Source organism: Macaca mulatta, chromosome 20, assembly GCF_049350105.2.
Source record: "Macaca mulatta isolate MMU2019108-1 chromosome 20, T2T-MMU8v2.0, whole genome shotgun sequence".
In the NCBI taxonomy this organism is placed as follows: Eukaryota; Metazoa; Chordata; class Mammalia; order Primates; family Cercopithecidae; genus Macaca; species Macaca mulatta.
The window spans coordinates 65,284,274-65,298,841 of NC_133425.1; the positions used below are offsets into that span (position 1 = coordinate 65,284,274).

At 39.6% G+C, this 14,568-nt stretch overlaps 1 protein-coding gene across 8 annotated transcripts in view; it reads left to right on the forward strand.

The window, feature by feature from the left end:
• The window catches only part of NFAT5 (nuclear factor of activated T cells 5), a 132,058-nt gene that overhangs the window by 96,918 nt on the left and 20,572 nt on the right, over window positions 1-14,568 (forward strand). For all 8 annotated transcript variants that reach the window (XM_077984473.1, XM_077984474.1, XM_015126501.3 and 5 more), the window contains 2 exons: window positions 7,672-7,806; window positions 7,931-7,983. In XM_077984473.1, the coding sequence (XP_077840599.1) occupies window positions 7,672-7,806; window positions 7,931-7,983 (188 nt within the window). The remainder of the gene's footprint in view (window positions 1-7,671; window positions 7,807-7,930; window positions 7,984-14,568) is intronic.

Consider the following 14,568-nt stretch of genomic DNA (forward strand, 5'->3'; position numbering starts at 1 on the left):
CTCTCTCTCTCTCTTTTTTTTTTTTTTTTTTCTTTTTTGAGACCGAGTTTCGCTTGTTGCCCAGGCTGGAGTGCAATGGTGCGATCTTGGCTCACTGCAACCTCCACCTCCCAGGCTCAAGCAATTCTCCTGCCTCAACCTCCCGAGTAACTGGGATTACAGGTGTGTGCCACTACCACCTGGCTAATTTTTGTATTTTTAGTAGAGATGGGGTTTCACCATGTTGGCCAGGCTGGTCTTGAACTCCTGACCTCAAATGATCCACCTCGGCCTCCCAAAGTGCTGAGATTACAGACGTGAGCCACTGTGCTTGGCCTATTGACCTATTTTTAAAAACAATATATGACATATTACTAAAAATGTTTATATTAATAAGATCAGTCAGCAAATTTGGCAGGCAGTGAAGTTGTTCAAGGCCAGGCACAGTGGCTTACCCCTGTAATCCCAGCACTTTGGGAAGCTGAAGTGGAAGGATTGCTTGTGGCCAGGAATTTGAAACTAGGCTGGGCAACATAGTGAGACCTAGCCTCCGCCTCCTAGGTTCAAGCAGTCCTCTTACCACAGCCTACTGAGTAGCTGGGATTACAGGCATGTGCCACCTTGCCCAGCTAAATTTTTTTTGTATTTTTAGTAGAGATGGGTTTTCACCATGTTGGCCAGGCTGGTCTTGAACTCCTGACCTCAAATGATCCACCCATCGTTCTCTAGCATTCCCCCAACCCCCCTTTTTTTTTTTTTTTTTTTTTTTAAAGAATAAGGCTGAGTGTGGTGGCTTATGCCTGTAATATCAGCACTTTGAGAGGCCAAGGCAGGAGGTTCGCTTGAGGCCAGGAGTTTGAGACCAGCCCGGGCTGATCTCTCTTCCTGTTTCCTTCTGTCTCCCATTCCAATCCCAGCTCTTCTTACTAACCAACTTTGTTTTCACCTCTCATTTTACTCCAGCTGTTTAAACCTGCCAGAAAGTTTATATTTATGGAAACTAACACAAGCCAGAAACTTATAATGGAAGTGTACTGAACAACATAATGAGAGACCCTGTCTCTACAAAAATTAAAAAAAAAAAAAAAAAAAAAAAGCCAGGCATGGTAGCATGTGCCTGTAGTGCCAGCTGCTCAAGAGGCTGAGGCAGAAAGATCATTGAGCCCAGGGGTTTTGAGATAGCAGTGAGCTGTCATCACACCACTGCACTCCAGCCTATACAAGAGACCCTGTCTCTAAAAAACAAAAAAGGGAAATTGTTCAGATGAGTGCTTTTTAAAAAATTTTTTAATTTATTGTTTCTAGCCTACTTTTTTTTTTAACAGTTATAATTACTGGAGGCTACAGTTTAGTTCAGGGAAACGGTAATGTGTTCTGATAACAAAATATGCCTCATTGCTCATTCAGTCACTCATTTAGTCAACATAAATTAAATGCAATGGTTCTCAGTCCTGGGTGTAGGTTAGAGTCACCTGTAGTGCATTACAACAAACAAAAAGACTTGCCAATTGATGGTTTGTTTTTGGAAAGCTTCATAGTTAATTCAATGGATAATTACAGTGTGCTTAACTCTGAAATTAAAGATGATAGTTTGAGGAGCTTACAGTTTAGCAGGCTAGGGGAAAAAACAGGCAAGTAAATGTCTAATTTTACTATAAAATTATATTAACTTCCATATATGTGTATATAAAATTGTATATAGTCCAGGCATGGTAGCTCACACCTGTAATGAGAGCACTTTGGGAAGCCAAGGCAGGAGGGTCACTTGAGCCCAGGAGTTTGAGATTAGCTTGGGGAACAAAGCAAGACCCTGTCCCTCTTTTTTTTTAATTGTATATAAAAATTATATAAGCTTCCAATTATATTATATAGTTATATAAAGATGCTATACTGCACAGTAGCTGTGTGACTAAAGTACAGTGGAAATATAGTAAGAGCATCTAATTCAGACTGCTCAGAGATGGTAGAACTTGTTCTGTCTTGTCTTAAAACACAATTAGAAGTAAAACAAGTAAAATGGGATTTACTTGAAAAATTTTCATATCTGCCCTTCTATAGTCATTCTGGGCAGAAGGATTCGTGTATAAATATGCTCCCTGAAAGGGTATGATCCTTTTGGGGGAAATAAGAAGAGTTTGATGTGATTGGAACAAAAAGATATACATGATGAAGTGGTAAGATTTGAGGTTACAGAGGTAGGCAACACCTCTTTCATAAAGTGACTTGTGTGTTCAGCAAAATAATTTGAATTTTATCCTGACCACTTAGGAAGCTTGATGCTTGAACTTAGACTTTGAGAGCTGGATATGGGAGGAAAAGAAGAATAAACATAAAAATGATACACAGTAAAACACAGAACCCCAAAAATATTTTTATCTAAAAAAATTAAAATGTATGTTCCATTATAAGTTTCTGGCTTGTGTTTATTTCCATGAATATAAACTTTTTGGCAGGTTTAAGCAGTTGCAGTAAAATGAGAGGTAAAAAGGAAATTGGTTAGTGCGAAGAGTTGGGATTGGAATGGGAGATAGAAGGAAACAGGAAGAGACAGAGGTAGAAAAGGAAAGGGGCCAAAAGGTGACACAGTTGGAAGGGAGAAAAGGAAACAGATACTTGATCTTCCTTCTGTAGACACTCAGTGGAAAGAATTTGTAATATCAGGATTCATGCAGTACCTTGTGGCTTTAAAAAAATTACTTCTAATTATTGCTTTAACAGTGGCCATTGGATCCTTTGTCTTTTTGTTTGTTTTTAAGGGGATAGATCATCCCTTTTTACATTCTTTTTTTTTTTGAGACGGAGTCTTGCTCTGTCGCCCAGGCTGGAGTGCAGTGGCCGGATCTCAGCTCACTGCAAGCTCCGCCTCCCGGGTTCACGCCATTCTCCTGCCTCAGCCTCCCGAGTAGCTGGGACCACAGGCGCCCGCCAGCTCGCCCGGCTAGTTTTTTGTATTTTTTAGTAGAGACGGGGTTTCACTGTGTTAGCCAGGATGGTCTCGATCTCCTGACCTTGTGATCCACCCGTCTCGGCCTCCCAAAGTGCTGGGATTACAGGCTTGAGCCACCGCGCCCGGCCCCTTTTTACATTCTTAACATCTTTCATGTTCTCCAGAAAATATAGGTGTATATGTTTTTTGTTTTGGTATGTATGTTTATATTATTTTGTTATGTTAAATCAAATTAAGAATATCAATTTTCAGCTGGGTGCAGTGGCACACAGCTGTAGTCCCAGCTACTTGGGAGGCTGAGGAAGGAGAATCACTCGAGCCCAGGAGTTTAAATCCAGCCTGGGATTCAAACCCATGTCTTTTTTTTTTTTTTTTTTTGAGACGGAGTCTCGCTTTGTCACCCAGGCTGGAGTGCAGTGGCACCATCTCCGCTCACTGCAAGCTCCGCCTCCTGTGTTCACGCCATTCTCCTGCCTCAGCCTCCGAGTAGCTGGGACTACAGGCACGCACCACCACGCCCGGCTAATTTTTTGTATTTTTAGTAGAGACAGGGTTTCACCGTGTTAGCCAGGATGGTCTCGATCTCCTGACCTCATGATCCGCCCGCCTCGGCCTCCCAAAGTGCTGGGATTACAGGCGTGAGCCACCGCGCCCGGCAAACCCATGTCTTTAAAAAAAAAAAGAAAAGAAAAAAAAAAGGCCAGGTGCCGTTGTACATGCCTATAATCCCAGCACTTTGGGAGGGCAAGGTAGGAGGATTGCTTGAAGCCAGGAGTTTGAAACCAGCAAGGGCAACATAGCAAGAGCCCATCTCCACAAAAAACAAATGTTTTAAATTTGCTGGGCATGGTGGCATGCGCCTGTAGACCCAGCTACTTGAGAGGCTATGATGGGAGGATTATTTGAGCCCAAGAGTTCAAGGATACGGTGAGCTATGGTGGCACCACTGCACTCCAGCCTGGGCAACAGAGTGAGGTCTTGTTGATCCTGTCTCTACAAAAGAAAAAAGAAAAGATTTTCATATCTACCCTTCTATAGTAGTTTTTAATAGGACAAAATTAATCATGGCTTTCTTACATGTAATATATATTAGATTTTATCTTATGCTTACTAAATTAAATTTGACTCGGAATTTAAGAATTTTCTACTTCCCCTATTTCTACCTATCCCACAGCTCTGGGGAAAGGATAGTATTGTTAAGTAAACTATCCCTCTCTTAAAATTTTGGACAGGATTAGTAATATACATAAACAGATGTAGGCTTTGTACTCTAAAATTTTCTATTAAATATGTCCTTCTACTAAACATTATTACAAAGCTTTATTCTCTTGATGGGTTGAAATATTTGCTTACTTAATTTTCAGTATTTAGATATTCGTTATTTTTTTCAACTTTATTTATTTATTATTTATTTATTTTGAGACAGAGTCTTGCTCTGTCGCCTAGGCTGGATGGAGTGCAGTGGCAGTCCCGGCTTACTGCAACCTCTGCCTCCCGGTTCACACCATTCTCCTGCCTCAGCCTCACTAGTAGCTGGGACTACAGGCACCACCACGCCCGGCTAATTTTTTGTATTTTTAATAGAGACAGGGTTCCACCGTGTTAGCCAGGATGGTCTCGATCTCCTGACTTCATGATCCATCTGCCTCGGCCTCTCAGGGTGCTGGGATTACAGGAGTGAGCCACCGTGTTCGGCCTCAACTTTATTTTTAAGACTGCTAGTTGAAAAGCATCTAAAAGTACACAGTTTTTATAATACCAAAAAGGTGGTTGCTTTTTTATGTGTTCTAATTTTTAAGCATTATCCCTTTCAAGAGTCAGCTTATAAATAACTTGACAGGGCGCAGTGGCTCACGCCTGTAATCCCAGCACTTTGGGAGGCCGAGGTGGGCAGATCACCTGAGATCTGGAGATTGAGACCAGCCTGACCAACATGGAGAAAACCCATCTCTACTAAAAATACAGTTCGCCGGGCGTGGTGGTGCATGCCTGTAATCCCAGCTACTCGGGAGGATGAGGCAGGAGAATTGCTTGAACCCGGGAGATGGAGGTTCTGGTGAGCCAAGACTGCACCATTGCACTCCAGCCTGGGCAACAAGAGCAAAACTCCATCTCAAATAAATAAATAAATAAATAAATAAATAAATAACTTAAAAATAAAAGTTAGTGCTTAAATAATCTTGACTTCAGTTCAGTTTAGTATGGCATCTGTCGGGGACCCATCTCGTAAACTTTAAAGAACGGACCTTTTAAAAGGCCAAAAGCTAAATTATCGTGAAAGTAACAGACTAGTTCTTTCTGTAATGTAAATACAAATATGTAGAAGACAAATATATTCTAAACCTTTGGGACCTCATTTGGCCATCTTATGCCTTTAACACATAAATGAAAAAAATGAGATACGGGAAAAAGTTTTACCAGTAATAAGTGAAGTGGAATTTCCACACAGTATTTGAAAATGGAGGGAAAGGTTATACGCTTTACATTTCATTGTGGTAATACAACATATTAATGTAATTTTGTACCTTTTATTTTCTTATCAGAACAATACATACCATATGTTTCTGGAATGTTTTTAAAAACCAAGTATCTATTTCCTGTTACTCCAAAAAGTTACGTTAAATAAACTGATTTAGTTAATTCTTCATTTATTAGGGTATATAATTGTCAGTGTATGACCAATGACCCTTTCCATTCTGTTCACACATTAACCTTGTAGGTTCTAGAAAATACTTGTTTTTTGTTTTTTTATTTTTTATTTCTTTTTTTAGACAGGGTTTCACTTTTGTTGCCCAGGCTGGGGTGCAGTGGTGCAATCTCGGGTCACTGGAACCTCTGCCTCTTGGGTTCAACCGATTCTCCTGCCTCGGCCTCCCGAGTAGCTGGTATTACAAGCATGCGCCAGCACACCCAGCTAATTTTTTGTATTTTTAGTAGACATGGGGTTTCACCATGTTGGCCAGTCTGGTCTCGACCTCCTGACCTCAGGTGATCCGCCCCCGCTTGGCCTCCCAAAGTATTGGGATTACAGGTGTGAGCCAACTCACCCGGCCAGTGTATTTGTTTATACATTCACAATTTCTTTTAAACTCCCCAGCATTGTTGAAAATGTCATTTAGCATATACAAAAAGGTTAAGTATCTCTTATCTGAAATGCTTAGGACCCGAAGTGTTTCAGGTTTTGAATTTCTTTGGACTTTGAATTTCTTTGCATATACATAATGAGGTTTCATGGGAATGGGACCCAAGTGTAAACACATAATTCATTTATGTTTCATATGCACCTATACACATAGCTTGAAAGTAATTTTATATAATATTTTAAATAATTTTGTGCATCAAAGTTTCAAAAAGCAAAGGTGACAGTGTTCCAGCCACCTTTGTAAACAATCTTTGTAAATAACCTGTTTGGCATCACCATCATTCCTGACTCTGAATTTATTTTTATTTGTTTGCTTTTATTTTTTTTTGAGATGGAGTCTTGCTCTGTCGCCAAGAGTGCAGTGGCACGATCTTGGCTCACAGCAACCTCCACCTCCCGGGTTCAAGAGATTCTCCTGCCTCAGCCTCCCAAGTAGCTGGGATTACAGGTGCCTACCGTCACACCCAGCTAATTTTTTGTATTTTTAGTAGAAACGGGGTTTCACCTGACTCTGAATTTATATGCTACCAAGAAGCAATCCTTTTCTTATACCTCTTCACACATAAGTACTTAACAGTGGTGCAATCATGACTCTCTGCAGTCTTGACCTCCGGGGTTTAAGTGATCCTCCCACTTCAGCCTCCTAAGTAGCTGGGAATTACATGTGCATGCTACCATGCCCAGCTAATTTTTTTGATTTTTTTTTTGTAGAGACAAGGTCTCACTATTGCCCAGGCTGGTCTCGGACTTCTGGGCTCAAGTGATCCTCCATCCTTAGCCTCCCAAAGTGCTGGGATTACAGGTATGAACCACTGCACCTGGCCCAGGTGTATAAATTTTTGAGCATTGTATTGACACGCAAAAAGTTTTGGATTTTAGAGCATTTAAGATTTTAGATTTTTGGCTGGGCATGGTGGCTTATGCCTGAATCCCAGCACTTCGGGAGGCCGAGGTGGGTGGATCACAAGGTTAAAAATTCGAGACCAGCCTGACCAACATGGTGAAATCCCGTCTCTACTAAAAATACAAAAATTAGCCAGGCATGGTGGTGTGCGCCTGTAATCCTAGCTACTCAGGAGGCTGAGGCAGGAGAATTGCTTGAGCCCAGGAGGTGGAGGTTGCAGTGAGTCGGGAGCATGCCTCTGCTCTAGCCTGGGTGTCTCAAAAGAAAAAAAAAAATTTAGATTTTTGGATTAGGGATGCTCAGTTTGTGTTTAACAAAGACGGGATACTTGTTTGTATCAATAGCTGAGGTCTAAATGATACTGCAATAACACACAATTTAAAAAAAGACAACAGAACAAAACTCAGTGTGGCTTACAATAACCGAGTTGGTAAAACCATGTGATGGCTCTCAAAGCTTTTACCTGGACTTGGCACATTACTTCAGTTCATATTTGATTATCCAAACCAGTCACGTGGCCAAGCCTGATGTCAGTGGAGCTAGAATTATAGCCTTTCCAGATAATTGTGTTACTGTAAAAATATTTACTACCCCTCTTTCAAAAAAGACAACCCATAGAACTGGATGACTGCAGGTTGATTTTAAGTAAGAAATAACTTGTGGTGGTTCTTGTTATAGAATGCATATGTATCTCCACAGCTCAGCCAGCAGGAGTGCCAGAAATCTTGAAGAAAAGCTTGCATAGCTGTTCAGTGAAAGGAGAAGAAGAAGTGTTTTTAATCGGCAAGAACTTTCTGAAAGGAACTAAAGTTATTTTCCAAGAAAATGTTTCTGGTAAGTACGCATATTTGTGGTACAGATATTTGCATGTTTTCACTTTGTTTTATGGATATAGTCATAGCTACAGAGTAAAAAAAAGTTCAAAAATTTAATAAATCACTATTTTTATTTCAATCAGATGAAAACTCTTGGAAGTCAGAAGCTGAAATTGACATGGAATTATTTCATCAGGTATAATTTAAGCTTTTTTATAATTTGGTTGTTCACTCTCTGAGCAATTCAGTTTTGTTCTGAAATTTTCCTGAATCAGTAGATTAAATTTCTTCTTCTTGTGGGATTGATGTGAATCATTTAAAGTTTCTTTCTTGAGTTTCTTTAACTGAATTAGAATTATTTTCCTAATGCTAAAAATGACCACCTCTATTTTAAAAAGTTGAGCATTAGCAAATGTTTCCATTGTTAATAAACAAAATATTTATTTCCTGATATTTATTTTCTCTGAGGATTTGCATAATCTTAATCTACTATATAGTTAAATAAAAGGGAAACCAGTATTTTGAGAATCTGTTATGTTTCAGGTGCTTTATGATTGTTAAACCTTCTTGTGTTTAGAAGCACTCATCACACTGATATTAAAGAGTCTGTATTTGTAGGAGGACCTCACCATGTATTGTTTTCCAAATAACAATGAAAACTTGAAAACAAGGACCAAGACCTGACTTAGGAATTAGTATTTAGAGCAGACAGGAACAAACCCATAGAAACTGAGACTGAGACTAAGAGAAGGCCAAATTTATAAGCAAGTTAGAAGGGCACATGCAGAAGAGGTAGTAGTATGTACAGGTATAGACCGAAGACAGACAGAGAAGAGAGAAACAGGAACAAGCTAATGAGTCAATTACCCAAAGCCTAAAATTTAGTGTAAGAAGCTGATGGGGAAAGAGAAGAACACATGAAGGAAGGTAGAAAAATAGAAGAGGCAAAACTTGGACAATCTATAGCCACTTTATCCAAAAAGTTTATAATTTCCTTGTCATTTTAAAATTTACTTTTTATTCCTTTGTGTATTTTTAAAAACCTAATAAAATTTAAAACATATATCCAATATATTGCTAGACTCAAGGCTCTGGGCACAGCCAAGACTGCTCCCACTTCATATACCAGACACAAGTTCAAAGGTCCCCAGGCCACCCTCTTTTTTTGAACGAGTGGCTCAAACAGTGGTTTTCCCACCGTCCCCTTGGATTTGATAACTTCCTAGAACAATTCACAGAACTCTGGAAAGTGCTATACTTAGTGCCTATCGTTTTTTTTGTTTGTTTGTTTTTTTGTTTTATTTTGAGACAGAGTCTTGCTGTGTCGCCAGGCTGGCGTACAGTGGCACGGTTTCGGCTCATTGCAACCTCCGACTCCCTGGTTCAAGCAATTCTCCTGTCTCAGCCTCCTGAGTAGCTGGGACTACAGGCACGTGCCACCATGTCCAGCTAATTTTTTTATTTTTTTTTATTTTTATTTTTTTGAGACGGAGTCTCGCTCTGTCGCCCAGGCTGGAGTGCAGTGGCCGGATCTCAGCTCACTGCAAGCTCCGCCTCCCGGGTTTACGCCATTCTCCTGCCTCAGCCTCCCGAGTAGCTGGGACTACAGGCGCCCACCACCTCGCCCGGCTAGTTTTTTGTATTTTTAGTAGAGACGGGGTCTCACCATGTTAGCCAGGATGGTCTCGATCTCCTGACCTTGTGATCCACCCGTCTCGGCCTCCCAAAGTGCTGGGATTACAGGCTTGAGCCACCGCGCCCGGCAAATTTTTTTATTTTTAGAAGAGACAGGGTTTCACCATATTGGCCAGGATGGTCTCCATCTCCTGACCTTGTGATCCGCCTGGCTCGGCCTCTCCAAAGTGCTGGGATTACAGGCATGAACCACTGCGCCCAGCCTAGTGCCTATAGTTTTACAACAAAAGGGTAGAAATCAGAATCAGTTAAAGGGAAAAGATGCATAACACAAGGTCTAGGAGTGTCCCAGGCACCAACCTTCTGTCATCCTCAGAAAGGCATTACCATATTGGCATAGCAATGTGTGTTAATAACAATACTTAGAGAATTACCAGCCAGGGAAGCTCACCCGAGCCTTTGGTGTCCCGAGTTATTATTTCACACGTGATTATATACTGCCCATGCAGCTGACCTTTGGTCTTCACTACGAGGTTGGAATTGATATGGTGTGTTCCAAAGCCTGTTATAAATTACATTGTTAGACTGTCCAGTGACCAAATCTCTCAAGTAAATACCACTGTCACACAAGACATTGCAGGAACCTAGAGATTACCTCCTAGCAGCCAAAGGTAAAGACCAGAACTCTCTCTGGGTAAAGTTAATTATTTCCTACACAATATCGTATAGTGTGGAGATTCCTATATACCTAGACAAATGCTATGTGGCAAGTTTTCCTCTGGCCTCATGCTACTACATGTTGTAGAAAAGAGATAGTGGGACTTAACAAACATTCCTTTGTCACACAGACCATTGGGCAATATCTCCTAGGGTTTACTGTCAGACTAGTCTTAATTGAAGTTCTAATACCTGCTTTGTCATTAGCAATCTGTGTTAACTAAGTAAGACAAATCACTTTTGTGCCCCAGTTTTCTGATCTGTAAGATAAGTGCTTTCATTAGATTATTTGAGACTCCTCTGACTCTAACATTTTATTATTTCTTATATTATTTGATCAGACCATCTCCACTCCCATGAACCAACAATAGCTTTCTCTGGAGTACTCCTGGAGGTTAGAGGCAATGTATTATAATTCTTCTGTGTTCCTTGTAATACCAAACACTTAATAGATACACAAGAAAAACTCGTTAGTTCATTTTATTCACCTTGAAGAAAAAGATGGGTGACTGTGTGGTCTAAGTAAGGTTCATTTGTTCTTTCTGACGATACTTCAAACCCTAATTTCAGCCAGGTCTTTAAATATCTAGAGTTTTAATCCTAACTGAAACTTAATTTATTCATGCAGTACTTTTGTATGCTATGGACATGTTTTGTTTCTTGACAAATTGGTTAGATTAATGTAGACTCCCTTGCTCGTAATGCTCTATTATGATTGTCATTCTTATGATAAAGATTTATAGATAAGGAGGCTATTTCTGGAGATTGAGAGACTTGCCTTATAAATTATACAAAATATCTATGAAATAGCCCCAACAAATTATAGTATTAACTTGCTATTTTGTATAGAACTTTATATTCATAAGTTATCCTCCCTCCCTACCTCCATTTTGCTTTCTCTCTCTCTCTTTCCCTTTGAGGCATGGGGTAGTTATATTTTTAAAACACTTTTTTTCAGGGCAATTATGCCAGCTACGGTAGATTAAAGACTAGTAATAATAATAAATAAGACATGTGGTGGAATGGAAAGGAATTATATCCTTATTTGGTGACTATATCTAGAGGTCCTGGGGTTTTTGCAAGCAAGTATGTAAACAAACTAAATCATAATATAATCTGTCATTAATTCTGTGGTTTTGTTCATTTTTATCTTTTTCAGAGAGAGGGTTTTTTTTTTTTTTTTTTCTAAAGGGGTTTTCTTGGAAGCCTTTTCTTTGAGTAGAATCAGAGCTGAGATCCTAGAGAATTGATTCTAGAGATTATATTAAAGGAAGAAAACCCACAAAGTAAACATTTAGGGGGAAAAAAAATGTGTTGAGGCTGAGCGTGGTGACTCATACCTATAATCCCAGCACTTTGGGAGGTAGAGGCAGGAGGATTGCTTGAAGCTGGGAGTTTAAGACCAGCCTGGGCAACGTAGTGAGATCCCATCTCTACAAAAAATTTAAAACATAGCCAGGCATGGTGGCACATGCCTATAGTTCCAGCTAGTTGGGAGGCTGAGGTCGGAGAATCACTTGAGGTCGGAGAATCACTCGAGCCCAGGAAGTTGAGGCTGCAGTGAGCCCTGATTCCACCACTGCACTTCCACCTGGGTGACAGTGAGACCCTGTCTCAAACAGAAAAAAGAAAAGACACTTCGGATGTGATCAGTAAAGAAATATTAGACCTACACAAAAAAGGTTGAAAGGGAATCTCTACAATATTTAAAAATATCCAGCAGATGGTATAGTAGAAAAGACTTTGAAAGATAATTTCACAAATTGCAATTATGAAAGATTGTAATAGCCATTCAGTTGCAAACCCAAAATCAATTCGTCAGGTATTACACTTTTTCTGTTATAATATTTATAAATATTGCCAGGCACATGGCTCATGCCTGTAATCCCGGCAGTTTGGGAGGCCGAGCCAGGTGGATCACCTGAGGTCAGGAGTTCGCGACCAGCCTAGACAATGTGGTGAAACCTCGTCTCTACTAAAAATACAAAAATTTGCTGGGTGTAGTGGCATATGCCTGTAATCCCAGCTACTTAGGAGGCTGAGGCAAGAGAATCACTTGAACCCAGGAGGCAGAGGCTGCAGTGAGCTGAGATCACACCATTGCACTCCAGCCTGGGCTACAGGAGTGAAACTCCATCTCAAAAAATATATATATATATAATATTATAAATATTGAGACTAATGAAATCTGGGAAAACAATTCTTTGTTCAATATTTGTGGTCCATAGTATACCTCGTGCTCATGTATACCAAATGTGATGGGTACATGGTCGTTCATTATATCTATTCCCTTTTTAGATGAGTTATATATAACATTGATTACCTATTAAAATATGTATATAAAGGGATATTCAATCTATATATACAAATATACATAAAAGGATAGCTCAAGGGAAGATGGTATAAATGTGGAAAGAAAATTCTTGAAAGAAGTACAAAAAAAAGATCCTCAGAAGAATCTGTGGGAACAACTAAACAAAGATGTGAAAGCTTGGAGGTTATGTTTTTCAAATTGGTTCTAAGAGTAATTTTGTAATGGGTCTTTGGTTAAGTCTAATTGTAGATAGTCTAATTATATATATTCCCAACTGTAAAATTAATGTGACAAAAGAAAAAGTATCTCATAGAAGAATCAAAGATATCTAGCACCATTGCTGGTACACTCTGAAAAAGATTATCTGCTAGGGAAAAAGCTATTTTGAATCTAAGCAGATTTTTCTAAGAAATTAAAATTCAATTATTTTCCTCTTTTTATCCCGAAGAGCATTATACCTGCTCCCAAGGCCTCCCAACCTTTTGTATGTTTTGTATGTATTGTATTCCTAGCTCAGTGATATTTAATTGATTCTAATTTATGAGAGGGTATTAAAAATAACTTTTGATCACTAGTCACAGTTTACTGAATTTTTAATTCAGATCAGTTGTAGAATTTCTAGATTCAGATTGAGGAAGTTTGAAGAATTAGCAGCAAAATAGGTTCATTTGGTTTTTTAAAGCTTTCAAAATTAGTTTTACTTAAATGTGCATTCCAAAGCAGGTAGAGTAAAAGTATTTTGATAAAATATGCATCTGATTTGTAGACACTAATCCTGTTACTAATTGCCAAGAAACAAGTTTTTATTCAAAAGAATAATTTGAATTATGGAGTTTGCCAAATAATTTTAAGAGTGGAAGCTCTCACAGGCTCTTCATTCACCCATCTCCTTAACTCTAGGTAGACTGTTTCTGTGACATAGTTGTAGTGTTTAAACAACAGAGTAAAAATGAGGGTAGACAAGATTCAGTAACTCTGTTTCTTAGAAGTTGGATCAATACCAGTGCATTTTTTTATGACCTTGTATGTGTTCAGATTTAGCTCCTGCTTCATAACTGGATGTATGCATATTTGTACATGTTTTTCCACCTCGTTGAAAAAAATGTGGTTTTTTTGAGATGGCTAACTTAGGAGGCATTCTGTTAATGCCGTAAATTAGAAGCTAGTTCTTTTTTTTTTTTTTAGAGACAGAGTTATGCTCTTGTTGCCCAGGCTGGAGTGCAATGACGCGCTCTTGTCTCACCACAACCTCTACCTCCTGGGTTCAAGTGATTGTCCTGCCTTAGTCTCCCGAGTAGCTGGGATTACAGGCCTGTGCCACCACGCCGGGCTAATTTTGTATTTTTAGTAGAGGTGGGGTTTCCCCATGTTGGTCAGGCTGGTCTCAAACTCCTGACCTCAGGTGATCCGCCCATGTCAGCCTCCCAGCTAGTTCTGTTTATTATTTATTTATTCTGAGACCGAGTTTCGCTCTTGTTGCCTAAGCTGGAGTGCAATGGTGCGATCTCGGCTCACTGCAACCTCCACCCTCCGGGTTCAAGCGATTCTTCTGCCTCAGCCTCCCGAGTAGCTGGGATTACAGGTGTGTGCTACCACAGCTGGCTTATTTTTTGTATTTTTAGTAGAGATGGAGTTTCGCCATGTTGGCCAGGCTGGTCTCGAACTCCTGACCTCAGGTGATCTGCCCACCTCGGCCTCCCAAAGTATTGGGATTACAGGCGCGAGCCACTGCACCCGGCCTAGTTCTTTATTTGTAATGTGACTATATTTCAGAGAGTGTTTTAAGATGGCTCAGAAACAAATTAAATTCTCAGAAATGGAAACCTTGACCTTGATCTAATTTGTCCCATGTTTTCTATTCAACTGAGTCAACAAACTATATAGTCTAACTAAATTTTAAATGTCATCAAACTCACATCACCCTCAGCTGTCAGCTTCGGCCTCCTACAAATCAGATCATTAGTAAAAAAGCATAATCACTGCCCTATGATATCCCCTACCATTATAATAATGTACTAGGGAAGAAGAAAAAAAGTCAAATATGGCTCATATTACCCTCTAAGAAGATATAGTCCCCTTGAGTTAAGTACTGGTGAAACATTAAGAACTCTACCT